General features: G+C 37.6%; 1 protein-coding gene across 2 annotated transcripts; it reads right to left on the bottom strand.

The window, feature by feature from the left end:
* Nucleotides 1-4,599: 4,599 nt before the first annotated feature.
* On the bottom strand, nt 4,600-25,839 carry LOC592036 (alpha-N-acetylgalactosamine-specific lectin). Of its 2 annotated transcripts, none has more exons than XM_030982999.1 (3): nt 25,681-25,839; nt 6,737-7,017; nt 4,600-5,452 (listed from the first exon to the last, which is right to left on the bottom strand). In XM_030982999.1, exons 1-3 carry the CDS (start codon nt 25,700-25,702, stop codon nt 5,198-5,200), a joined length of 558 nt encoding a protein of 185 aa, XP_030838859.1. In that variant the 5' UTR covers nt 25,703-25,839; the 3' UTR covers nt 4,600-5,197. The 2 variants fall into 2 exon arrangements, with proteins under 2 accessions (XP_030838859.1, XP_030838858.1); XM_030982998.1 differs by lacking the exons at nt 4,600-5,452; nt 6,737-7,017 and adding exons at nt 19,616-20,997; nt 22,651-22,931 and having other exon boundaries at nt 25,681-25,832.
* Nucleotides 25,840-27,615: the final 1,776 nt, after the last annotated feature.

Raw genomic sequence — 27,615 nt, forward strand, 5'->3', positions numbered from 1 at the left:
ATACGAGCAACAAAAATACTACTTTACTCTTCTAAAAAACTTTTTCAAACTAGTCTTAGTTTACAGGCACATATTCTATTTTGCTATAGCTCACAGTGAATGACAAGGGTTTGTTCGTGCAAATAGTACGTCTTTCAATATCAATGGGCAAAATATATTACAGCTTCCAAAGCTCTTCTTTAGTGTACGCCAGGTTAGTTATAGCCCAGAATCTGACCGGTTCTTCATATTATTTTCAAGATATTTCATTCAAGCCTCCGAAGATGGTGTTATCACTATACGCTCACCAGCCCTATTTTTTTTTTCGCTGGGAGTCCTAATTTAATGATCACGCATCCTTCGGCTAACAGCAAGTATGTAGGCGGATGTCGCGGCGTTGGTGTGGTGGAGATCAAAATTAAATATGCCAAATTCTGGACTAGTTTAGTTATAGCAGTGTATTTTTAGGCAATATAATTTAGAATTTAGATTTCTGTTGATGTTATTAGACCTTAGTTGTAGTGAAAGTTGATTGACAATAGTTAGCCTGGTCGCCCAAGTCGTGAAATACCAATAGACCAGTTCACGGTTAGCACCTTACTGCAATGACCCCGATTATCCACAGATTTTCAAAACATGAAGAGGTCCCACTTTGTACATTTTGAAATAATCACTCCTACAGCGATGGAGATGCTATATAAATAGCCTTTGTTCCCCCTTTTCAAAGAATACTTCCACCTGTGTACCATGGAGTGCACTGAATTTGCATGAATGAATAATGTTACATAACTTTCATGAGCATGTATCCAGTATTTCGTCTCCGTGTATTTTAAAATTTGTTCTGCAATGACCTTTATCTGCTCATGCTCAGACTGCAACCGTGAACTCGCTTATTGGGATAAACAAAAGATATTTTTGCCCCGTTTCACTGGAGGTTTCACGAATGCAACGTTGAAGCTCCTTAAATTGAATAGCGCAATCTCGACGTAAAATAATTTTATGATTTTAAAAAGCAAGATGAAAACCACCGGATAAATGGATCATTTACTCAATATTAGCTGCATATTTATATTAAAAAATAGCCACTAGTGTAATTTACTTAGGGTAGCTATTTGCCACCACATTCCGTGCAAACACTTCCATGTGCAACAAGTAGGGTTAGCATTAGGGTTGTGGATACTTTTTAGAAATATGCCTCCACTACAAAGTGATTAAGTAATGCCTTCCGAAAGAAATACCGTCACTGATGCTATATTACTCAGGAATCTGATCGATTTAATATTTAATAATCTCCACCACCCCAACCCCGATCTCACCGTACTTACTGCAGGCAGAACAGGACGTGATCCCCGAATTTCTACGCCCAGCGGTTTAGTTGATCTCCACCACACCAACGCTACCTCTCCCTACCTACTTGCTACCAGCCGATGATGGCGTGATCATTAAATTAGGACACGCGGCTGGCGTCTTATTTTTTCGTACCACGGCGAACCCGGATTGAGCTCGCGAGGGAAACCTGCGCATGCGCACTCGCGAAGGAAACCAGCGCATGCGCACGTGGAATCCGGTAGGGTGGTCAATAGGGTGATGGTAATTATACAAATCAATCTTTCATCAACTCATCGTTAGCTCAAACGGTAAGGACACTGTCTTTCTAATAGAATCTTGGAGTTGCCGTGAGGGTTCAAATCTCAGTTTATTTACTTTGTTTACCTTTATAAATAGTGAGGCAAAGCAATAAATAATATAATAAAATAAAATAAGTCTAATTGTTTGTGACCTCTTTGCAAGCTTACGTAGTTTGTTATGTATGAAAATGAATTCATACTGGAATCTGGGCTCGCCGTGGTACGAAAAAATAAGACGCGCCCGGCTGGCTGGTGAGCATAATTATGAGTTTGTTGATAACGCCATCTTCGACGGCTTGAATCAAGTGTGTAGGGAAATTATAAAGGACCGTGCAGATTCTGGACTACCAGCGGATAGGCTGGTGTACGAGTTCGTTGGTAGTGCCATCTTCGGCGGCTTGAAGGAAGTGTAGGGAGTATCGCAGAGATGAAATATAAGAACCGGCTAGTTTCTGGACTAATGCCATATAAAAACTAGCCGGTTCTTATATTGTAAGTCTGCGATATGCCCTACACTTCCTTCAAGCCGCCGAAGATGGAACTATCAACGAACACGTACGTCCAGCCTCTCCGCCAGACGTAGAAATCCGGTGATCCCGTCATATTCTGCTTGCAACAAGTTGATCAGTGTGGTGAAGATTATAATCTGGGACAACCGCTAAACACTTTCCAAGTTTTTAAAAGTTTTTCTTGCATGTTCAGATATTCCATCCAAGTAATTGCTCGCAGGAAGACGTAAAAACGTGCTTTCTTGCTAGCAGTCACTTAACCAGACTAGGAATAGCTTTTTAATCCTATTGAATTATACTCCCGATCAAAAGGAAAATGTCATTATTGTTTACAATCGCTTGCCAGATTGATAAACGCCCATTATTTCAAAAAAGGAGGAATTTTCCTTGGTATGTTGCAAGTTTTTCTCCTACTAACTTATGTCATGGCATAAGTTTATGTCCATTCACCTCTGCAGTGCAGGATCCAGAACTTTCAACAACAACAAAAAGGCGGGGGGGGGGGTGACGAAGCAAACGTATACGCAAAGCGCACTGTGAACGCGTAAGAGTTAGCCCTTCTCATTGTGCAGTGACAGAGTCCCCGCGTGGACCTGGAGGGGGGGAGGGGTGCTTAGCCTCTTACAGCTCTCGAGTTTTAGCACTTCGGCATTATCAGAACCTTCAAGAAGCCGTCTTGATCAATAAAACACACACACGCACTCTCACTCTCCCTCTCTCTCTCTCTCTCTCTCTTTCTCTCTCTCTCATAAAGATAACTTTATACATCAAAATGTTGTCTTGTGATCTACTTCTGTTTTTACAGATGGGGTCCAGGGTGCAGAGCCCTGCCGGGGGTACTAGGGAACGATGGGTATAATATGCAGGACATGGCTCCCATAACAACAAATTATTTTCGCTTGAAGTTCTTATGATAGTCAAGATCTAGTGTAAAGGAAGCGTTTGGTCCTAAACGCATGAAATCAAGTCCAAAATAAGTGTATCATCAGGGAACATCGAACTAACGATGACCCATAGATTACTTGACAAATGTTCTGGTACACAAACGAAATACATGTATCCAATCCACTTTTTATATCCCTCTCTTCATACTCAGTCCCCATGACTAGACTAACTCATGTTAACATTGAACATAGTCGAAAATAAAAACAAAAAAACAAACAATCAAAATTGTTAGATATGACTGTAATTTATTTATTCCAACTATAAAAGCATTAAATAAAGTTGACTTAGTCGAACAGTAGAAAGAAAACATGTTGCAGTAAATGCGAAAAAAAGAAAGGAAGCACTACAAAACAAAGAAAGAGATGATAAAAGATATGTTAAGTGGCATCTTACAATGATTTCTAAATATCATATCTTTTATTTCAAGGAACTTAATTTATCTGATCATATTTTTGTAGATTTCTACAGCAAAGATATTCTATCTTTATAAAAAAAAAACAGTTAACACCATAACAAAAGTCGAAAACCAATTAAAAGTATCTTTTGTAATTATATTTGAAAGTACTTAATATAAATCTAGCACCTTATTGACATTGCACTCGCTCGCAAAGAGAAGGCTGAGTGCTAGCTGGTACAGGGATTAGAATTTTGAGTTTGTCTCATTCTCTTTAATGCATTACTTTTCATTTAATTTGAATAATATCATGGCAAAAATTTCCTCTAAAATGAAGTGCTCTGCGAATGCCTTCAAATATGACAAAAATCAGGAGAAATAGTATAGTATTAATGACTGCTTTGAGATAAGTAGTTGTTTTTATACGCTCAAGGGAAGATTAGAATTGTGCTATTGCCCGAGGCGTGCCGGGGGCAATAGCCCAATTGTAACCTTCCCGAGAGCGTATAAAAACTACTATTTCTCGAATATTAAAGCAGTCATTAATACTTTTATATGCCGAAAAAAAAGAGTCAACTTATGACACCACCTTGGCCTTTATCTAGTTTATCTGCACGGTTGTTTTTTTATGAGTGTATCTTTCAGAGTAGACTAAAAAATAAAAAATGATCAATATTTTTTAAGTCGAAGATGGGATTCGATCTCTTGCGTACGAACGATAGTATGACTAAAATCACAGCCTTAGACCGCTTGGCCATCGCGCACTGATAACATATGTAGCAGTTTTCTCTAATGTATACATTAAAATGGATTGAAAACGGCTTCGCGTGCTGGATGCTTCGCGGCAGCTCCATTAAACGGGCCCTTCTTTTACTTTTGCAATGCATTGGCACGAACTTAGATCAAGATCTATCGGCATATGTTGTTTTTCGAGATTCAATTGTATAGAAATTACCGACCAATTCATCGCACACGTACGGTATCCTCGATCGCTCAGACCATTTTTTAACATGTGAACCTACGGGTTTTTCAGCACGACTGAACTATTTTCCCAGTAACCATGGTAACTGGGATTTTAGAACTATTTTTTTGAACTATCACATGGGTTTGGAATTTTACCGGGAATTTTACAGGAATAGTTTATGAATGCAATTTCGACCAATCAGATGGCTGGATTTCTTAAGTGAGGTATATAACTAACAATATTGAACCAAACTTTCAAGCCAAACGTGCGTGTCCCATATACACATTTATGTGAGCACTCAACGTGACTAAAATCGAGTCTCTTTTTCCATCATTTTGATGATTCCATAACCTAAACGTATGCAGTAATTCTGAAATACTTTGTAATCAACATTTCCCAATTGCCTCCAGAAACGTACTTTAAACATGTATTTTAAAGGGCTTTAAGTGCCTATACACATCCCCAAAACCGCGGTTGGTTAATACGGAGGAAACTTTGAAGGAGCCCTTATCGTTTAATATTGTGGTGCAGTTTGTATACCAAAATAAATAGAAAATTATATGTAAAATTTTCCACACCGTCAATTTTTCTCGTGCAATTAAACAAAGACGAAAAAGACCGACTTTATGCAATATGGAAAATAGCCCAAGTTTGTTAATCTACACTGCTATCACTACTAGTTTCCAAGGTTTTCAAGAAATTTGTCAAAGGATTCAAAATTGAAATTACAGATATATCAAGGAAGCTTCGAATTCAGGGTATAGCCGAATCGGGATTTCTAATTTGGGGCCACCTTACAAATAAAAGGCAAGTCCACTCCACAGACAATGTCGTTCCAAGACTGGAGGATATCATCTCCTGCGTTCCTACGCCAGAAATGGGCGCAGTCCTCTCTGTTACCATTGTTATCGGGCTGACGAGTCAACCATTGCTCGAAGTCTAGACCGGATCCATCAGTCCAAATGAAAGGTCCGGTTGAGCCTGATGTTGTTTGGTAGGCACCTATCCAAGCCCCATAGTACGGTGGCCGAGTCTGTCCAAGAAACAACAAAGAAATCAGTAAAACAAAATCAGCAAAATCAGATCAGAAGAAAAGTGAATTCATTATTGTTTACTTAGATAGTGCTCATATCAGTGACGCCGTGATACCCATGATACTTATACGTTACTTTAGCCGAGGAGAGGAAGGGGCGGGGGAGCAGGAGAGTCAGAGAAACAGCTTGGCGAAAGTTAGAAATAAATCGGACCAATAATTCTAAAGTTATGATTGTTTTTAAATGAGGTCGCTATACATATGCGGATCTGAAATTGGTAATTTAGTCAGTGGATTGTGACGTAATGACCGATAACTCTCTCATTTGTCCTGTACAAAAACATCACTAATAAGCGAGTTCGTAATTAGGATTTGCGCATGGGCAGAAAAGGGTCATTCGTACCCAAATTGTAAAACCATTGAGACGAATACTCGGATCTTGCTCATGAAAGTTATGTAATCAGTATTCATTTATGCACCAACAGTACATTTATCTGATACACAGGTGGAAGTATTCTTCTCAAGAGGCAAACAAAAGGTATTCACGAAGCACCTCCATCCCTTTGGCAGTGATTATTCTAAAATGCACATGTGGGACGTATCCATCGTGTAAAAGATCTGTGGATATTTTGGGGTCATGCGTTCCACAGCTATTTACGAACTCGTTGCCTTCACCCTTGGGGCACTTCTCACATTATGTTATGGAGAGTGCATTATTTACAGGTCATATAAAAAGAAAAGACCCGGCCCCCCACTCAGTGTTATTTAGGGTACGCATATGCGTGTTCCAACCGACCCCCCCCCCCCCTTTTTCAGCAAAAGTCCGGTGTGTAAAGTCAATACGGCTCGACCTTTTTCTTTTGTATACGAGCCTTTTTCAGCACCCCCCCCCCCCCCCTTTCAGCAAAAGTCCGGTGTGTAAAGTCAATACGGGTCGACCTTTTTCTTTTGTTACGAAAAGGACATTTTGGCAACACGCATGCGGTCATTTCGAAACCTGAGTGGGGGGGCCGGGAGAAAAGACCATCCCAATTGACATTTTAGTAAAAGAAAAATTTAAACAAACGGTAATGTTGTCCGCCACTAAATCGCGAAGACGAAGCGGATTCAGCCAATTTGAAGAACGCATACCTAAAGTGAGTGCTGGTTTCAAAAAATCATAATTTTCTTGATTTCTGTCCGATTGTATGCTTTTCTGATTTTCCTGCTTTCTTGTATAGTAGTTTGCTATTTTGGCAGGATATCCCTTTAATTAACAGTCTAAGCTAGGTCACACATATTTACCGACGGTGTGTTGCCTGCAGAAGAGCGGAAAAGGTCGTAAGCGAAGGCGTTCTCCTGTTCCGTGTGGATGGATACTAAATCAGCCCGTCCATTCAAGGAGTAGTGATCCCTGCAGCGATCACGAGCCGCTACCCAAGTGACCCGCTCCCCGAAGTAACGGTAGCAGTTCCCGTTAAATGGAAGCCAGAACTGAGGGCATGGACAACACACATTTTCATCTAAGCCGTGAACTACCACGGCTAGAACGGCAATGGATGCGAGCAGAAGCTTCATGTTGATTACTGGAGAGTCAAAGAAGAAGAGTGAAAATCTATTACAAATTAGCGACTTCAATTTTCACCCAAGAATTACCAATCGTGTATGTTCAATCTGGTGTACCAAAAGTTTACTAAAAGAGAGTCGCCCCAACCCCCGAAAAAGGGGTGTTTTGGGGGGTACCACCTCCTCGCCGGGAATTTTGGACCCAGACCTCAAAGCACCTAGCAATGTAATTTCCAATCCTTTAATGTCTGCAGACTCACACTGTAAATGAGAAGTGCCGTTTTTATTCAGAGAAAAAATATCTTAATTACCAAAGGCATCTTTTCTTCTTTTCCGCGTAAGAAATTTGGGGACTTCTTCCTAGTCCCCGGCAAGAACATTCCTTGTCCACCGCAGAATATTCTAGACAAGCTAATTTTATTTACAAGAGATAGAAATGCCACAATAGTGTAACCCAGGTTATGACCAATGATGATCAAACGTAGAAATCTAGTTCAGATTAGCTTGTCATGATTTGGATATTTTCTTGTCATGTTCGCGCGGTGTAATTGCCCGAGCTTGTTTTGTTGAAAGCCTCTGCGATCGTGTCAATAAATGCAAAGATACTTTCGATTAGTACCTTTAATCTATTAATCATCTTTTCTGCTCTCCCCAAGCCGAGACAGAGTAAAAGCAAAAGGGAAAAAAGAATCCAATTACCTATTTTTACTGGTTTTTATTAATACCCCCTTCCACTTTCCATTATTTTCCTTTCCTATTCTATTCTTCTTGTTGTTCTTATATATTGTATTAATAATATGAGGCGTATCCAACCATGGTATATGCTTTTAAGAAGTCCGCCGTCTTCCCTGTATTAGAACTGATACCATGTTAAATTGCTTATGCGAATGGGTATGGTGATAAACTTATTCATTTTGTTGATATGGAAACAGAAAAGGGAGAAAATAAATGTTACTTTGAATTGAATTGAATTGAATTGAATAATTAAAGAATCGTATTAGTACTTATAAATTAGTCAATACTTACGTTTAGTTTGCCTTTGTGAACTTGATTTCGGCTGCTGAAAGAACTGATGAACGTCAGTGATTATCGATGTGATGCAGTCCTCCTCATCACAGCCATATTTATTGACAAACTCATCCGGACCTAGCTGACATGATCTACTCCTTAGATCCCTCAAGATTTGAAAAATACCAGCAAAAGGCTGCTTATTTTCCTCTTAAATAAGGACAGGAGGCTACCAATGACCGCGAATATCCGTGAATTACGAGAAACACAGAGAATTTCTGATTATCAACCTCTTATTTTGTTGAAAGTTGTGTTGGTATTGGGCGTCAATCTAGACAGTATTATACTAGAGATCTACTCAACGATGCCATCGCGTCTAGGTCTAGTCATCAATACATCTCTTAAGAGTTGAAAATATACCAGTAAAAGACGTGGTGTGTCCGTGAATGATCATGTACTATGTTCTTTCAAGGCTGCCATGAAGCATAAATTATTATCAGCATACAAATCATAATCTAATAAGCGCTCCAAAGCCGGCACTAGCACACACACTTGCACATACATGTACATAAACAAGAACATAAATAACACGTTCCCCAAAAGAAATACGCTTATAATATAAACATTTAAACTTAATGGAATTTATTTTATACCTTTTTGAAAGATTGAATATCTTCATTATGTGGCCGTTATGATTAATTAATTTCTGATTATAAGATTGGTCGTCCTGTTTGGCCCATGTATAGGTACATTTTCTGGGGCCGCTATCACGTTCAAGCTCTCGCTTTTATAAACTATATAATTTTTAAAAGTATGATTATCTAATTGATTAATATTATGATATGATTATAATGGTTTTTGTATCTTTTGTTAATAATGTATGTAACTAGTTTGTTTATGATTCTTATTAGGCCTATGTTGAACAAAACAGAAATAACATCAAACAAACAAACAAACTGCTCAATGGGGACATTTTGATCACCAACGTATGTATGGTTGAAAGTTAGAAGCTGAAAAAAGGCGCCAAGATTGACATACTTCGTCGAGGGGCTTTCGTTTTAGGGAGCATTTTTGTGACGAAAGGTAGGAGTTCAAATTTGTATAGTAGGTTTAAGCTATTCTTATATTTTCCTGTGGGTGTTTAACAGTTTTCTTTACAAACAGTACAAACATATTTCCCATGCGTGTTTTCTCCAATCATTCCACCAAGACAGCATTCCTTTAACATCTATTTATTAACCAAAGCAAACAAAGCTTGATCATTTTAAGATCTCAGACGAACGCTGCTCAAAACTCTTCTCAAATTATTTTTAGTTTGCAGACACAGATTCTTACTAGTTGAACACTTAAACACAAATTCTCAAGCCTTGTGCAGAGCGTAGCTCTGCCAGTCCCTGGCTGTGTCAAATGTAAAGTACAAAGGCAATACAGTGCAACGTCAGTATAGTGTCACAGTGAATTAGTGAATTGAGCGGAAAAGTCAGAGAAACAAAATGGCGAAACTTTGAACTAAATCAGACCAGTGCTGTTATGATATTTTGAAAAAAGAGATCGTTACACATTATGTGGATCTCAAATTGGCAATTTTGTCAGCGGATAACAGATAACTCTTTCATTTGTCGTGTACAAAAATATCACTAATTTATGTTTCTTCTCTCAAGTGCCTTCACCCTGGGGGCACTTCTCAAATATGTGATGGAGATTATTGTACAGGTCCTATAAAAATGAAAGATCATCCCAAGTTATACATTTTTCGAAAATTTGCGTTTTAGTCATTTTGTGTGTTGGAACAAACGGTAAAGTTGTCCGCCAGCAAATCACAAAGACCAATCGGCCAAAATACCTACATTTGTCATCTTTATCTTTTCTTGAAGGTTTAATTATTTAAATCATTAATATTATAATACGATTACATGTCTTCTTTTTTTGGTTAAACCGTTTCTTACGGTTTGACCTAACGCCTGACTACTCTTTGATACGGTTTGGAATGGCGAATGGACACCCAGTTGCAATGAAGGCGTTGCTTTCGCATGCATATGTATAGGCCTAGAAATGCCCCATTGGACGAGACGCATCCTGTGTATGCATATTTATGAGCATTATATATTCTTCGTTCCGGGAAGCGTGATTTTTTCCCACTTGAACTCCGGACCCCAGTATGAACTCATGTTCATACAGCCAATCAGAGCTCATCTTGTCAATAACAAGCTGTATGCGTGCTAAAGATGCGAAATTCGAAACGGTGCAAAGCTTCACACACGTACACACAGCGCCTTGCCTATATCAGCATGCATAGGCATAGGCTTGCAAATGTTTCATTTCTGCTCTAGCATCTCTACCTTTAGCAAATTCATTACAGATCCACGAATATCAGCTTATCAAATTGCTGTGAAAAACTGTTACTAATAACTAAGTTGAAAGTACTCTAGCAATCAAGGATAGGCATTTCTCGTCATCGAAGCCACTATATATTTATAAAGACTCATTTCTAAAGATTTTACAGTTGAGAACTTATTATAGATCAAGACTATATACACCTCTAAAAGGCTCTAATAATATCAGCTTTATTGTTTACTCCTTTTATTGCAGGAATTCTTACCTGAGAACATCACAGCAGTTTCTTAAGGTGATATTATTAGAGCCTTTTAGAGGTGTAGATCTATAATAAATTTCTCAACCATAATTTTTTTAGAAATTAGTCCCTATATATAGTGGCTTCGGAGACGATAGGCCTATCATTAATTGCTAGAATAATTTAAATTTTGATCTAGCGCTAAGTAATAATCTTACACGGCCTTTTAGAGGTGTATAGATCTATGATAAATTCTCAACCGTGGAATTCCCTTCCCAATTGTGTACAGGAAATAGAAAACTATGCTCATTTTAAGAGGAAATTAAAGGAATACCTCATACTTGCCAGTCAAAGAAGAGAAGTGAATGACATGTTATATGATTGAAATTTGTATTGTTCTGCCGGTTCATACTTTTTCATTTTGTATATATTATGTTTTCGTACGTTATAGAACTTCTACAAATTCATCATTATTTTCCTCTTCTTCCTCCTCCTCTTTCTTCTTCTCCTTCTTCTTTTTCTTCTTGTACTTATTATCGTTTCTATCATCAGTTCAATGTTCTTATTATTATTATCTTTAATAAGTAATTCTTTTATTTTCTTATCTGTCTGTAAATATTACTATTTTAACTTATTAATTTATACATGTCTGTAAGGGATCCCACTGGAAATAAGCTCTCGAGCTTTCGTGGGTTATCCTGTTTAAGCTGACTTATTTCTGATCTGTTATTTTTGTATATTGTTGTATGTTGGAAACTTGTCGAATAAAATTCAATCAATTAGACGGGAGTTACTGTTACCTTGTTAGGCGTTCAACAATAAGGGATAGAGCAACGTCGATCTGGCGCTGCTCAGTGGCTGCCGGGTTCACCATCAATTGGGGCAAAAAGAATTTCCATTTTTGGTTTAACTTAATCAAATTTGGAGTGGACTTTAAAAGATTAGTATTATTATTATTATTATGCACGCACACCTTGCATGCTGATATAGGCAAGGCGCTGCGTGTACGTGTGTGAAGCCTCTGATTGGCTGTATGCAAATGAGTTCATACTGGGGTCGGAAGCTCAAGTGGGGAAAAAAATACGCTTCCGGGAAGCAAAAGGCGGCTTGTTGTGCATATTTTTGATTCCCGCGCTGTGTTGCGTAAAAAACAAAATTCTCAGCTATTATCATTGGTTTGCGACAACGCAACAATCGACAGAGTCATGCATATTCATACGGTTGCAGTACGAGGCTGCATGCGTGCCAAACAATGTTGTCTACATGGTAGTAGAAAATTCATTTTGAGGTAGAAGCAACGCCGAATGAATGCTTTCCCTCTCTTCCGTATAATACATTGTTCACCATTATTAGATTATGAACATGAAAATAACATATCGAACATGTCAAAGAAATCAAACTGAACAAAATCAGTATAAGTGTCTAGTGTTCCTCTATCTGCCAATATCTACTTATCATGTCTATAAATTATCTATTGATATATTTTAATGATTTTTCAAGAAAAGAAAGAGTATCCAATATCGAGCGTGTGTTTCCTAGGCTGTAGATTTCATGCATCTTATCGAAGCGAAAATATATTCGAAAGATCACAAAAAATTGATGTTGGAAAAATTCTGATAATAAAATCATTCAACAAGAATGAAAATAAAGCTAGCTAGGAAAATAACTTATCATGCAATGAGGGATATACTCGATAATGTTCTTTCAAAATATCCAAAAGAATTTCATACTATTTTGTTTTCTAAAATCCATCTTTACATGCTAGACTTCCTCATCCAAAGGAACTTTGTTATCATCATTACTATTCATTTTTTTTTTCATTACTATATCTGAACAAATTTGCCTATGAATGAAAGCAACTCCCAATAATAAAATAATACTATATCTCAATTTTTTTAATTATTCGGCGAATATTATTGTGCTGTCATAGTTTTAAACTGATCGTTAAGTGAAACATGTGGAAGAAGATTCTTGAACAAAACAAAATTGAGCAGTGCGGCGTCTTGTTACCTCTTCATAATGGTCGTATAAATTGTATTTTTAAACGGATGCGTTTTAAAGAATTCTTTCTGATGACATTTACATGGATTTATATCATGATTATTTATATGTTTTCATGTATACATTGGTCAGAGTATGCCATAGGCAAGAAACATCTAAAGAGTTTCGTCGCAAAATGCAATACATTGTATCTCCATTTTTGCGCTTAACTCGTTTTGTGATGAAACTCTTCATTTCTTCTTTTAGTTTTAATTTACAACATTATGTTTCAATAATAATTTCCCGATGCGCACGCGCTTGGAATTACAAGTCAAGTTGCTGAACATCATGAAATAATACCTACTTGAGGGTTAAACATCCTGGTAATTGATACTCTCAGATAGCTCCCAATTATCTTGATCTTTGCGATGCTGGTATAAACTAGATTGATGTTCGACTACACGCAGTCGATAATGATGCCTCCGTCATAGAGCGATTTTAGAAACCTTAACAGAAGCTACTTTAAAAATTCAAGTTTGATTGTAGTCCATTTGATACAGGTTCTAAGAATATCGTGATAAAAGTTATTTTTTATATTTAATTTCATTTATTTCCATTTCCATATCTAACATAATAAAAAAAGAAAATGGAATTGCATTGTACATAGTAAACAGTGTACAACAGGCATATAAAACAGGTTGGTCGTGGAGGGGCCTGCTGAAAAGCTGGGCTTGCAGATTGCAGCCCCCTTTAACTTATAATTGCAAAAATAGTATATCAATAATAAGGGAACGCACGAATACATAAACCAAATAGACATGACATAGAAGGAGTGAAAGTGACAGGGAAAGAAGAGAGACAAGGAACGAGAGAGGGCAGGACTCTTTCCTATAACACACACAACACAAGACGGACCGACTGGAATACGGGTGGCCAGTACAAAATGAATAAAAATATAAAAAAGTATTTTATTGAGTGAAATATATTTAATGAGGGAGAGCTGACGCTTTATAATCACGCAGAAAATATTTTTTTAAATTTGGATTTAAAAGAATTTAAACTGGGGGCGTTCTTGATGCTAACATCGAGAACGATCCATGGCTTTGGGTCTGCGTAAGTGAATATGGATTTAGCAAGTACAGTTCTAGTTAATGGCAGATATAATTCGTCAGATTGGCGCGTGGGGTATTGTGTATAGTTTTATTTTGATGAATATTAAATTGAAGACTGAGGGTAGCGTATTATTTTTTATCTGGTACATAAACTGACCGAGGCTATAACGATATAAATCATTTATCTTCAACACATTATTTTCAACAAACAAAACATCAGTATGGGATCTCCAGGAAGTGTTGTAAATAACACGCATAGCTTTTTTTGTAGAAGTAGTATTCTATGAAGATAAGTATCGTGTGTATTACCCCAAACAATAATACCATAATTTAAGTAAGGCAAAATTAATGTCGAGTAAAGCATTAGCAGGGAGGAGGTTGGCAGAAAAAACTTAACCTTATTTACAATCCCTATATTGCGAGAAATTGTTCAGCAAATGCTATCAATATGAAATTTCGATGAGAGTTTATCGTCTATTATCAGACCTAAAAATGTAATTGAAGTGATGGCTTCTATGTCAGTATTATCTAGTTTATCATTATGTGGTAAGTTACCTATAGAATTGCTGAAGAGCATACATTTGGTTTTTTGTAAATTTAATAAGTTCTTAGCTCTTATCCATTGTAACAATTTATCTAATTCATTATTTAGTGCATTGACCACAATATCAAGATCTGCATGTGAGAGGAGCACATTCGAATCATCTGCAATATAAGAGGAAGGAAAGGATATTAGAGGAATTTGGATATCATTTATATAGGTAATAATTAAAAGTGGGCCCAGTAGACTGCCCTGTGGAACACCACAATCTACATCTTGCATAGAAGAACATTGGTCGTTCATATTGCTCCGGTTGTCTCATTTTCTGATTAGTATTCATATTTCATGCTAAAAATATGAAATTTGATTTTTTTTTTTGAATATTTTTTCTTTTCATCGCCAGGTGCTGATGACCAACTTGTTTCATTTCATTCATTTCATTTTAGATGTGATGACACATTCAATAACACATTACTTTATTATAAGTATAACATTACTAAAGCATCAAATTTGTAGAAAAATACGTTCCCCACAATTAAACACTGATGACCTGCTGTTGCAAATTTAGAAGGACCTTGAAAAAATTCCCTTTTTGTTTTCAGCACTGAGACATTTCATTTTCAAATTGACACAAATGTCTATTATCAAGAAATAATCATATCTAATTCCGAATCAGTTTATTGTACAACTGCTGTGCTATGAAATATGCGTTATTAATTAAGTTGACTTTCCCTAAATTTGTTTACTTGTATTGCAATTTGAGTCATACTTTAAAAAATTATTACTGCATACCTGTAACATATGAGGGGCTCATTTTAAGATTTCCTATAGGAAAATAATGTTTACTATGATGCAAAAAAATAGCTCAAATTCCTTAATACTCTTGTTTGAAGTAGGCATACTATGAAATATTAATTATTATTTTACATGACAATTTTGTCAAAAGATACTTTAAACTTGTTAAAACATTTATGACATTTGATAGTACAGGTGTAATCGAAGTAAACATGTTTTTCCCAACTGGCAACTACAAATATGCTATCTGTGGAAAACAAAATTATTTCAAACACTTGAACGATGCATATTTATATCATAATCATGCAGAAATACGAAAAATGGAAATGTAACTGTATACAAAGAAGTTGTTTCTATTACAGAAGGCTGCCGCTCATTACATTTATAACTCGCTAACGCTTGTAAGCGTCCGTTATGTAAGGAAACAACAATGCATCTATCACAGTAATAGAAATCAAAATTTCAACAATACAAATAAGGGGTAGCACTGTTTCTAAAGCAAAGGCTGCCGCTCGTCACATAACTAACTCGCGAATGATTGTAAACGTCCGTTATGTAAGGAAACAACAATGAATCTATCACAGTTATAGAAATCAACATTTCAAAAATACAAATAAGGGGTTGGAATGTTTCCACATTACATGTAGGTTAAAGACAAGATTTATTTGCCCTTCGAAGTCCAAGGGAAAGACTGGAGGTTTCACAACTGCGACGTTGTATCTCCCTAAGTTTGAATGGCGCCATCTCGTGGTAGAATCAATTTATAATTAAAAAAAGCAAGATGGAAACCACCGGATAAATAGATCTTTAATTCCAGAGGCGGTGCTCCGGGGGAGGAAGAGGGGGGGGGGGGCACAATACCCCTGCCTATTACTTTGTAAATGTGCCCCCTTTCCTTTGACAAGTTTCCTTTTCCCTCTGCAATAAGTGTCCATATTCTATTCTTATAAGTGCCCTTTTTAATCTCTAGTAAGTGCCCCTTTTCAGGTACGAGAGGTGGCCTTGTTCACCCCTGATTATTGCCTTATTCAAATCTCAGAGGTGCCTCTGTTACTTTGAAAAATGTCCCTTTTCATTCTCATAAATACCCATTTTCATCTCTGGTAAAAGACCGTTTTCAGGTACAAGAAGTTACTCCTTTTCACTTTAGATAAGTGCCCCCTTCACCTTCGATGATTGTCCCAATATAAATCTGAAAAATGCTCGTTTTTCTTTGAAAAGTGCCCCTTTCCCTCCTGATAAGTGCTCTTTTCATCTTTGATGAGTATCCCTTTTCAACTCTAATAAATGCCCCTTTTATTTTGACACGTGCCCCTTTCCATTCTAATGAATGCTCTTTTCCCTTTATTATAAGAGCCGCTTCCCCCTTTTTCGTAAAAGCCCCTTTTCACCTCTGATAAATGCCCCTATCGAAATCTGATCGATGCACATTTTCCTTCATTATAGGTGCCCCTTTTTCATTCTCATAAGTGCCCCTTTTCATATCTGGTCAGTGCCCCTATTTTGAGGTGCGATATGTACTCCTTTTTACCTTTGATAATTTCCCTTTTAACAATGATACGTGCTACTTTTCCTTTCTAATAAGGGACCTATACCCTTTTCACAATTGCCCCTTTTCACCTCTGATAAATGCCCATATCAAACTCTGATAGGTGCCTTTTTCCGTCGACAAATGCCCATTTGCCTTTCTCATGGTGCCCTTTTTCATCTCTGGTCAGTGCCTCTTTTCGGGTGTAAGAAGTGCCACATTTGCACCTCTAAAAATTTCCCTTTCTATTTTAACACGTGCACCTTCTAATAATTGTCTCCATCCCTTTCGATACGTGTCTCCTTTTCCTTTCATCACTACACGTGCCCCTAATTTAAAGCAACCAAGAACAATTTCCACCAAATGTCGCTCGCTATGCTCGCTCGCATTTATAGATGATATGATTATGTTACTTATCAAAGGTTTTTTCAGTCGTCCGTTATGACAATTTGCTGATAACCCAATCAGGATTGGGGTTTTTTCCTGTACATAAGATGTAAGTCGCTCCGCCGCCCTTGATTCAGTCAGTATTAGCTGCATGTATCTATTTTTTTTTAAATAGCCACTAGCGTAATGCAGTTACGGCAGCTATTTGTCAACTCATGCTTTGCATACACTACCGCATCAGGTAGGGCGAGTGCTAGGGTTGTTGCTATTTTTAGATACATGCCTCAACTACTGATTAAATAATGCCTACCGAAAAAAATACTGTCACCGATGCCATATTAGTCAAGAATCTCATCGATTTAATATTGAATAATCTCCACCCCGTATTTGATGCTGCAAGCGTACGAGTTTGTTGATAATGCCATCTTCGGCGGCTTGAAGGAAGTGTAGGGAAAATTGTAGATATAAAATATAAAAATCGGCGAGTTTCTGGACTAATGCCAGGCGCGTACGCAGGGGGGGGGGGGGGGGGGGGGGGGGGGGGGGGGGTTTGGGGGGTCGAACCACCCCCCCCCCCCCCTTTGGTATTTTTATGTGTGTATTTTTCCGGAAAACCCCCCTAAACCCCCCCCCCCCTTTGGGTATTTTTTCTTCTTTTTTTAATTATTAAAAAAAGACAAACAAAAATCATGCCCATGGTTGACCTAAAAAAGGTGACCTTACCCCCCCCCCCCCCCCCAACGAAGAAAAATGTCAATTTTAAAATTTCGAGACCAAAAAAAAAGAAAAGTGTACACCCCCCCCCCCCCCCCCCCCCCCCCCCCCCCCCCCCCTCTTTAAGCGGCTGGCTGAGTCGTTGCGAAATTTTCGGCCCGATTTCAAAATGTTAAACCCCCCCCCCCCCCCTCTTTAAAAAAATCCTGCGTACGCCACTGACTAATGCCATATTAATCCATTATCTGGGGCAATCATTAAAGGTACTATGTCCCATTTGCAGGCCAAAAAAATGAAAAAGTTAAATTCCAACTGCATTTGAAAGATAATACTAATTTAGAACTTCCCTAAATAGGGTGGGGCTTGAAAACATCTTCAAGTGGGAAAATAACGACAATTAGTTGTCAAATCGACATTAGGGCTATAGAGCCAAAAAGTAATAGTCTTGATTTTCAGACAATTGTATCGAATGGTCATATGTTTTATGCTACACAAAGATTCAATCAGTTTAATCTTGGACATCACAAGAGGTGGGTTATTGATGTAGACAAATGCTCATGTACCCTTTACAACTCTTTTCATGTATGTTATTACCAAAGAAGAAAAAAGCCAGTCAGTCACTCAATAGTGTCTGACAGTGAAGTCTAGCAAAACGGGTTTCCTTGCATAATTTGAATATGAGGACACTGCTAACGTTTAAATTTCACAGATAGGACATAGATGACCTATTCATAATTCCTGCAAAGTTCTACAGCATTTGAGGTTGGCTGCAAAAGGGACATAGTACCTTTAATAAGGGGTATCTCACGAACGCTTACGAACGTTACGAATGGGGTTTAAGATTTTAAAAACTTCAACGACACCGTCTTACAACGGCTTGAAAAGGCCTACGACTGTTTTGCGACAATGAAAACTTTTTGCGAACCCTGGCGGAAACCTCAAATTCGGTACGTTTGCAAGCATTCGCCGCTTAGTGAGATACCTCCTGTACGCCTGCAAAGTTTTTTGTAATGTTTATCTGGCATGTTTAGATTTGCCAACCAAGTAATTTAATACTCGCAGGAATAAGCACAAACGTGCTTTCTTGCTAGCAGTCGCTCAACAAGACTAGGAATAGCTTATTATTCCTATTGAATTCCCCCCCCCCCAAAAAAAGGAACAAATTCACTATTTTTAACAAACGCTTGCCAGATTGGTAGACGGTCATTTTTTTTAAAGGATGAATTTTCCTTCCTACTTTTCTTTCGTAAGTGCAATTTCCTATTTTACTAACTTATGTTATGGTCAAAAGATAATGGCTATTTACCTCTGCAGTGCTGGATCCAGGATTTTCAAAAGTGGTGGGGAGGGGACGAAGAACGTATACGGAAAGCGCACTGCGACTGCATAAGAGAGAGCCTTTTTTCCTTGGGGTGCAGGGACAGAGCCCCTGTCATGGACCTGATAGCTCTCGAGTTTTAGCACTTCAGAATTATCAGAACCTTCAAGAAGCCGTCTTGATCGATATAAACACCAAACTCCCTCTCTCTCTCTCTCTCTCTCTGTCCCTCTCTTAAGGATAATGTTATACATCAAATTGATGTCTTGGGATCCACTCCTACATGTATGTGTACGGAGGTGTGACTCCAGGGGCAGAGCCCTGCTGGGGGTCACAAGGAACGATGGGTATAATATACAGATCATGGCTCCCATAACAACAAATTACTTTCGCTTGAAGTTCTAATGATTGTCAAGATCTTATATAAAGGAAGTCATTAGTCCTAAACGCATGAAATCAAGTCCGAAATAAGTGAATCATGCAGGGAACATCGCATTTAATTTGACCCATAGATTACTTGACAAATGCTCTCGTACACAGACGAAATAAATGTATCCGATCAACTTTATACATCCCTCTCTTTATACTCAGTCCTCATAAATAGCCTCACCTTTGTTGACCTTAATAGTAACCGTAAATAACAAGCAAGCAAACACAAGCAAATATTGTTAGATATGTCCTGTAATTTATTTACTCCAGTTATAAGACAATAAAATAAAGTCGGCTTTAGTCGAACAGTAGAAAGGAAAAATGTTGGAGTAAATGCGAAAAAGGAAAAGGAAGCACTACAAAACAAAGAAGGAGATGATGAAAGAAATGTTAAGTGGCATCTTAAAATAATTTCTAAATAACATATCTTTCATTTTAAGGAGTCTTATTTATCTGATCATATTTTTGTAGATTTCTACTTATCTTCAAAAAAAAAACGACGGTGAGTTTTCACTCTTATCTACAGACGCTAAGGTAAATGTTTAGAATCCCAGAACAGTCGAAAACCAATTAAAAGTATCTCTTTTAATTATATTTGAAAGTACTTAATATAAATCTAGCACCTTATTGACATTGCACTCGCTCGCAAAGAGAAGACCGAGTACTAGCTGGTACAGGGATTAGAATTTGACTTTTTCTCATTCTCTTTAATGCATTACTTTTCATTTAATTTGAATAATATCATGGCAAAAATGTCCTCTAAAATGAAGTGCTCTGCGAATGCCTTCAAATATGACAAAAATCAGGAGAAATAGCTGACAATATTGAACCAAACTTGTATGCCAAACGTGCTTGTCCCATATACACATTTATGTGAGCACTCAACGTGACTAAAATCGAGTCTCTTTTTCCATCATTTTGATGATTCCATATTAAAAAACCTCAACGTATGCAGTAATTCTGAAATACTTTGTAATCAACATTTCTCAATTGCATACAGAAACGTACTTTAAACATGTATTTTAAAGGGCTTTAAGTGCATATACAAACCCCAAAACTGCAGTTGGTTAATGCGGAGGTATCTTTGAAGGAGCCCTTATGTGGTGCAGTTTGTATACCAAAATAAATACAAAATTATATGTAAAATTCACCCACACTGTCATTTTTTTTCTTGTGCAATTAAGCAAAGACGAACAAGACTGACTTGATGGAATATGGAGAATATCCCCCAAGTTTGTTAATCTACACTGCTAGCCCTACTAGTGTCCAAGGTTTTCAAAAAAATTGTCAAAGAATTCAAAATTGAAATAAAAAATATATCAGGGAAGCTTTGAATTTAGGGTACAACCGAATAAGGATTTCTAGTTTGGGGCCACCTTACAAATGAAAGGCATGTCCCTTCCACACTGATTGTCGTTCCAAGACTGGAGGATATCATCTCCTGCGTTCCTACGCCACAAATGGACGCAGTCCTCGTTGTTACCGGCGTTGTCGGGCTGACCAGTCAACCATTTCTCGAAGTCTAGACCGGATCCATCAGTCCAAATGAAAGGTCCGGTTGAGCCTGATGTTGTTTGGTAGGCACCGATCCAAGCCCCATAGTATGGTGGCCGAGTCTGTCCAAGAAACAACAAAGAAATCAGTAAAACAAAATCAGCAAAATCAGATCAGAACAGAAGTGAATTCATCATTGTTTATTAACTGCATGCAATATGACTTCTTAGAAAGTGCTCATATCAGTGACGCAGTGATACCCATGGCACGAATACGTTACTTTACACAGTTCATTTTTTTGTGAACAAGTTGTTTAAAAGTTTAAACAACCTCGGATTAACGGGTGACCTGATCTGAGAGTTGTTTAAAATGTTAAGCATCTCGAGTTGTTTAAAGTTTAAATACTTAGTTGATCAACATTTTGAACAACTAATTGTTTAAAATCACAATTTAAACAACCGGTGTTGTTTAAAGACGGTTAAAGGAGCTGTTGTTTAGTGGGGGTTGTTTACACCAACTGGGTTGTTTAAAAAGGAGCTGTTGTTCAGTGGGGGTTGTTTACCACAAAAGGGTTGTATAATGGGGTATAATTTGGGTTTGATACTCTGAACAAGTGCACCTCTACTTCTGGGTCTCTATATAGGTATATGAAGACTAACAATATGGTAGGGTAATTCTACAATTTATGAATTAGCGCCAAAACAGTGCCCATTTTGCATGAGCGCGCATGCACGCACGTATAAACTGCGTATATAGGGATGCATGCAATCTCTATGGCAAGGAATTTAGCACACGGTATAACCGAGTGCGCGATCAGTGCCGCAGTGCATGACACGATGATTTTAAGTCTACCTATATTCTGACATTTGCGTACAGATACTGAAAAATTTAACTGTGAGCTTACGCTATAAGTTAAAAACTTCAAATTGGTTAATAGAAAAGTGATTTCAATTAGGCCATTGAATCCCCAGTCACTTAGAAGTGCGTCGGTAACTTGAATTGGTCGGCCATGATGTGAAATAAGGCTTCAGCCAACGCACACTTTATGACGTCATATGTAAACAACACTGTCTAAAAGCTCTCGTATAGTAAATATAGCAGTCATTAGATTATAAACAGCGAATGTTTAACAAAATAACTTTCGTTTCGAGCAATATTGTTTTCAATTTGTTCAACTGTTGTTTAAGATAGTGTACAACTGTTAGTGAACATCACTTTTTTTAAGCAGCGTTTTTACTGTGTAGCCCAGGAGAGGGAGGGTTGGGGGAGCAGGAGAGTCAGAGAAACAGCTTGGCGAAAGTTATAAATTAATTGGACCAATATTACTAAAGTTATGATTATGTTTAAATGAGGTCGCTATATACACCTTTATGCGGATCTGAAATTGGTGATTTTGTCAGTGGATTGTGACGTAATGACCGATAACTCTCTCATTTGTCCTGCACAAAAACATCGCTTATTTCTGTTGCCTTCGCCCTTGGGGCACTTCTCAAATATGTCATGGAGAGTGCATTTTGTACCGGTGCTATACAAAGGAAAGACCATCCCAACAAACGGTAAAGTTGTCCGCCACTAAATTAAGAAGACGTAGCGGATTCAGCCAATCTGAAGAACGCATACCTATAGTGAGTGTTGCTTTCAGAAAAATTATAATTTTTATAATTTCTGACCGATTGTCTATGCTTTTCTGATTTTCCTGCTTTCTTGTATAGTAGTTTGCTATTAAGGCGGGATTTCCCTTTAATTAACAGTCTAAGCTAGTAACACATATTTACCGACGGTGTGATGCCTGCAGAAGAGCGGAAAAGGTCGTAAGCGAAGGCGTTCTCCTGTTCCGTGTGGATGGATACCAGATCAGCCCGTCCGTTGAAGGAGTAGTGATCCCTGCAGCGATCCCGAGCCTCTCCCCAAGTGACCCGCTCCCCGAAGTAACGGTAGCAGTTCCCGTGAAATGAAAGCCAGAACTGAGGGCATGGACGATACACATTGGCACCTAAGCCGTGAACTACCACGGCTAGAAGGACCATTGATGCGAGCAGAAGCTTCATGTTGATTACTGGAGAGTCAAAGAAGAAGAGTGAGAAACTATTCCAAATTAACGACTTTAATATACATCAAAGAATGACTGATCATGTATGTTTAATCTTATGTGCACTTATAATACGTTTGCCCCCCCCCCCCAAAAAAAAAGGGTTAAATTCTTGTTTGTACCACCTCCTCGACATGAATTTTGGACCCAGACAAAACTTTGTCGGATGAAGATTAATTCATCGACAATTACTCCTAATTCGAGCTTCAGATGAGTCAAGATTACACTGAGTAAAATAACGTCCAATTTAAAACTGCTTCACATTTGGCATTGATATGCATGTACAGTTTAAAATACAACTAACATTATGCAGGCATACATGTGCAAAAGAAGTTTTTTTTCGCATGTAGTCAAGAAGTGCGACTGATCTACTTGTTAACACAGTTTAAGCATACATTTTTTAAACAAAGTTTCTCATGATAACTGAAAAGCTCACCAGAGGGTTGCCCCACATGATAATGTATCGTAAGAACATTACACATACATCTTACCTACATCCAAATTCATGTCAAGATAGTAACGACGACGATGCCTAAAACCCCTGATTATAGACCTGCCAGTGTCACAAATAAGGTATCTAAATACGCTTTACTGACTATAACTAAATGCCTAAAACACTTGAGCTTCCGGGGGCTCGGCCCCTTGACCCCCGCCGAGGCAAATCCCCTGGACCCCACGACAATCTACGATCCACTTTCTTCGCTCGCTACATTCTACCTGATCCACTTTGCAAAACGTTCCGCGGGGCCTGCATATAACATATAAAAGCGGTGGTGATGTAGATGTTTCTTCTGCGCCCCCCCCCCCCCTCCCAAACAACAAAACAAGTTTTTGCTCGTTGCGCCACTGTCCCCTAAAAAGTGAGCCCCTTGGAATGTTTGCTCGCAAATCCCAAACTGCTTTCGGTACGCCTTACTACCTGCAAATGCATGTCTCAATTATGTTTGTATCGTTTGTCGAATTTATTTCCCCTTAAATATATTGCTAACATTAAGTTTATTAAGGGTATCAATATTGTAATGAAGCTTGTAAAAAGGAACTTTCAAGAGTATAACAAATATAATTTGAGATGAGTTTAATTCCAAATTAGGACATATTATGCACACAGTTTGATGAATATTTCCATGGAACATGGATACATGAAATTACTTCATTAATGTTTAAGAGACAAGGTTACACTTGTATCCAATCCGAACGTACCGGTGGAAGGGATGGTTGTGTTGCTATGTTAATTTTGGATTATCATGACATTACTGTTAGAGATGACACCAGGACTCATTCACATGATCTTGAATCTGGTTTAACTGAAGTAATTGATAAAATTGGCAACCAATAGTAAACATTATATTAAAAAACCCAAATCAAACATTAAAATATTTACTTTAATATAGACTACATTAATATGATTGGTTTTAACATTGACCACGTGAAGATTATGCAAAATAATGGTAATGATTTTGTTAATATAATTTATTTACATTTTGTTCTGCCTCGTACCATGGTAACTAAGAAGTCTGCATATCTGATTGACAACAGTTTTCCCATACACATACTGTATGTGCCAGTTTAACTCCTAGTATTCTGTATTGTGATGCAACTGATCACTTTCCAATTTTCAAGTAACGAATGACCACAGAATAACTCCTCCATCTGAATCCTTAACATACCGTCAAATCAATATATGACATTCAAATGGCTCTAAAGGTTGATGAACATTTACATATAACAAATACTAAAGGACTTATGTTCCAATAAATGATAATGTTTATAATGCATAAGATATTTTTTAAAGCAATTATGACAAAAATCTCCTGAAAATGAATTGGAATAAACTATAAAGAGCTGTACAAATATCAACAACAACATCAACCTTGGATGGAATTTAAGGTAATAAACGAGATTGTCTGAATACTAACGAGATTAATAAGAAGGTGTATATATGCGTACTTTACTTGATAAATTATCATCCAAAAACAAAATAATAAGAGAAATCTTATATTAAACTACTTGGAATATTATGAAAGGCTTGCTGGGTAGCAACATTAAAGCCATACTATCATCAATAACACTTGATGGTCAAGTGTAACGCCAAAAGCGTATCGCATGTTACAACGTTAATGTTCATTTTGTGACCCTTTTTATCTAATTAGTAAACATCTCAGAGGTTGAGAGCAAGTAGTAAGTATTGATAGTATATAGGTATCTTTTAGGGAAATGTATCCCTAATAGTAAGTTGCTCTGAGGGAATGCAAAAAGTCTTGAAGAACAAGGCTCATTAATATGTAAAACCATTGACATCGAGATGATCAGAAATACATGTATACACACGAGGGGGAGAGAGAGAGAGAGAGAGAAGCAAAGATAGATATCAAGCAAAGGGAGGAGAGAACAGGGAATCTGCTACAAACTTAGCTTTAAAGCCTCAGATTATATAGACAAAATAGAACTAAAATATACTGCTTCATTCCGTTAATCCGTTTCATCCACACCATAAACTAATATTACCTACTTGTGTCCATCTGTTTGCCTCTAACACGTTTTCACACAAACTTGGAAAAATACACTTCCAAACTACATAGTCTACCCACATACATTCGTTTTTTCTCTTTTACATTTTTATCTCACTTCCGTGTTTAAAATCCCAAATTTGTCATACTCTATCAAAGCGATACACAATACAATCTCACCCTATCTAGGCCTCATCTGCTATTCTTACCTTCGTAATAATTGTATTGCATTCCAAGAGAACGTTGACAATGTAGAAACTCCTTCGATAATGAAAACTTTGTCGGAAGAAAATTAATTCATCAATATCTACAGCTAATTTGAGCTTCAGATGAGTCAAGATGGCGACGAGTCGCATAGAGTCCAACTTCAAATGACTGCGCATTTGGCAGTGGTATGCATGAACAGTTTCAATTGTAACTCACATTATGCAGACACACATGTGCAACAGAATGGCAAGCAAGATGAAAAGAATATGGCAATCGATAGGCACTGTTGCACTTTGTAAATAAGATGATTTGAATTTGGTCCCTGTTCCATCAAAAGTATTATCAGTATGTGACAAAACAGAATATCTGATAAAAGTATATGCTACTAAAATCCTTGCATTTGTCAATTGGATCCGAACATTTTGTTACAGCATTGTGGCACTTGTGATTGATAAAAGGATGAAGATGCTCAACAACGACCTGAGACAAATTTCTTTTTACCAGTGTTTCCATTTTATATATCTTTCGGAAAATGTCTGTATTGACAAAAAAATGATAATAACCATCCATTTTTCACAGTTCTCACGCTTGCTGGGTTACGCCCTTCGAAAAAGATAATACGGTCACGTGGTCTTGATGACGCATTCGACGTTATTGCGGGCATATCCGAGTGGTCCTACAACTAAGGATCTTACAATCTCATTGTAATCCATAAATGAAACGTACTGGGATTATCAAGTGCATATAATGTTTGGGATAAATGTCTTGTTTTTCCCAATTAATATCATAGTTTGCCTTTTTGAAGACCTTTAATATCTAAGTCACCGGCCCTCCTTTTCACCGGAGAGACTACTGCAGTGAGGTTATAAACAGTTGCACAGTACAGCTCCGAAACTGGGCTTTTTTCTGAGCGTTCTGAGCCGACATTTTTAAGGCTAGATTCCAGAATTATTGATGATTTCTAAGAAAAATTATTGTCATGTCCGGAATCTCCGTCAAAAATTATTCTACATGTCTTTTATTTTCTTCATTTTTTAGCCGTTTCGGTTAGAGTGGCCCTTTAAATTCCTGTACACAGAACAGGGGCGGTGGATGGCTTTTTCAAAGTGGGGAGATGAACTAAAAGGTCACTTTCTGGAAGAAAAAAAGGGGTAGGCCTACCAACGAATGAAAATCTCAAAGCAAAAATAGACGAGTCACTTTCTGGAAGAAAAAAAAAGGGTAGGCCTACCTACAAAGGAAATTATTAAACGCTCACCAGCCCTATTTTTTTTTCGCTGGGAGTCCTAATTTAATGATCACGCATCCTTCGGCTAACAGCAAGTATGTAGGCGGATGTCGCATAATGCGTTGGTGTGGTGGAGATCAAAATTAAATATGCCAGGTTCTGGACTAGTTTAGTTATAGCAGTGTATTTTAGGCAATATAATTTAGAATTAAGTTTTTTTATTGATGTTATTATACCTTAGTTGTAGTGAAAGTTGATTGATAATAGTTAGTCTGGTCGCCCAAGTCGTGAAATGCCCATTAGGTAAAAAAAAAAGACAAGATTTATTTGCCCTTCGAAGTCCAAGAAAAGACTGTTTCACGGGAGGTTTTACAACTGCAACATTGAAGCTCCCTAAATTGGATAGCGCCTTCCTATTGTAAATTCAATGCTTGACTTATGAATGGAAGATAGAGACTGCTGGATAGATAGATTATTCAGTCAGTATTAGCTGCATGTTTCTACTTTTAAAAAGATATCCACTGTCTAGCGTAATGTAGTTAGGGTAGCAATTTTACATCAAATGCTTTGCATTCACTACCACGTGCAACAAGTAGGGTTAGCATTAGGGTTGTGGCTATTTTTAGAAATATGCCTCCACTACTGATAAAGTGATGCCTACCGAAAGAAAAACCGTCACTGATGCAATATTAGTAAAGAATCTGGCCGA

The sequence above is a fragment of the Strongylocentrotus purpuratus genome, unplaced genomic scaffold (assembly GCF_000002235.5).
Source record: "Strongylocentrotus purpuratus isolate Spur 01 unplaced genomic scaffold, Spur_5.0 spur5_scaffold_13, whole genome shotgun sequence".
Lineage (NCBI taxonomy): Eukaryota > Metazoa > Echinodermata > Echinoidea > Camarodonta > Strongylocentrotidae > Strongylocentrotus > Strongylocentrotus purpuratus.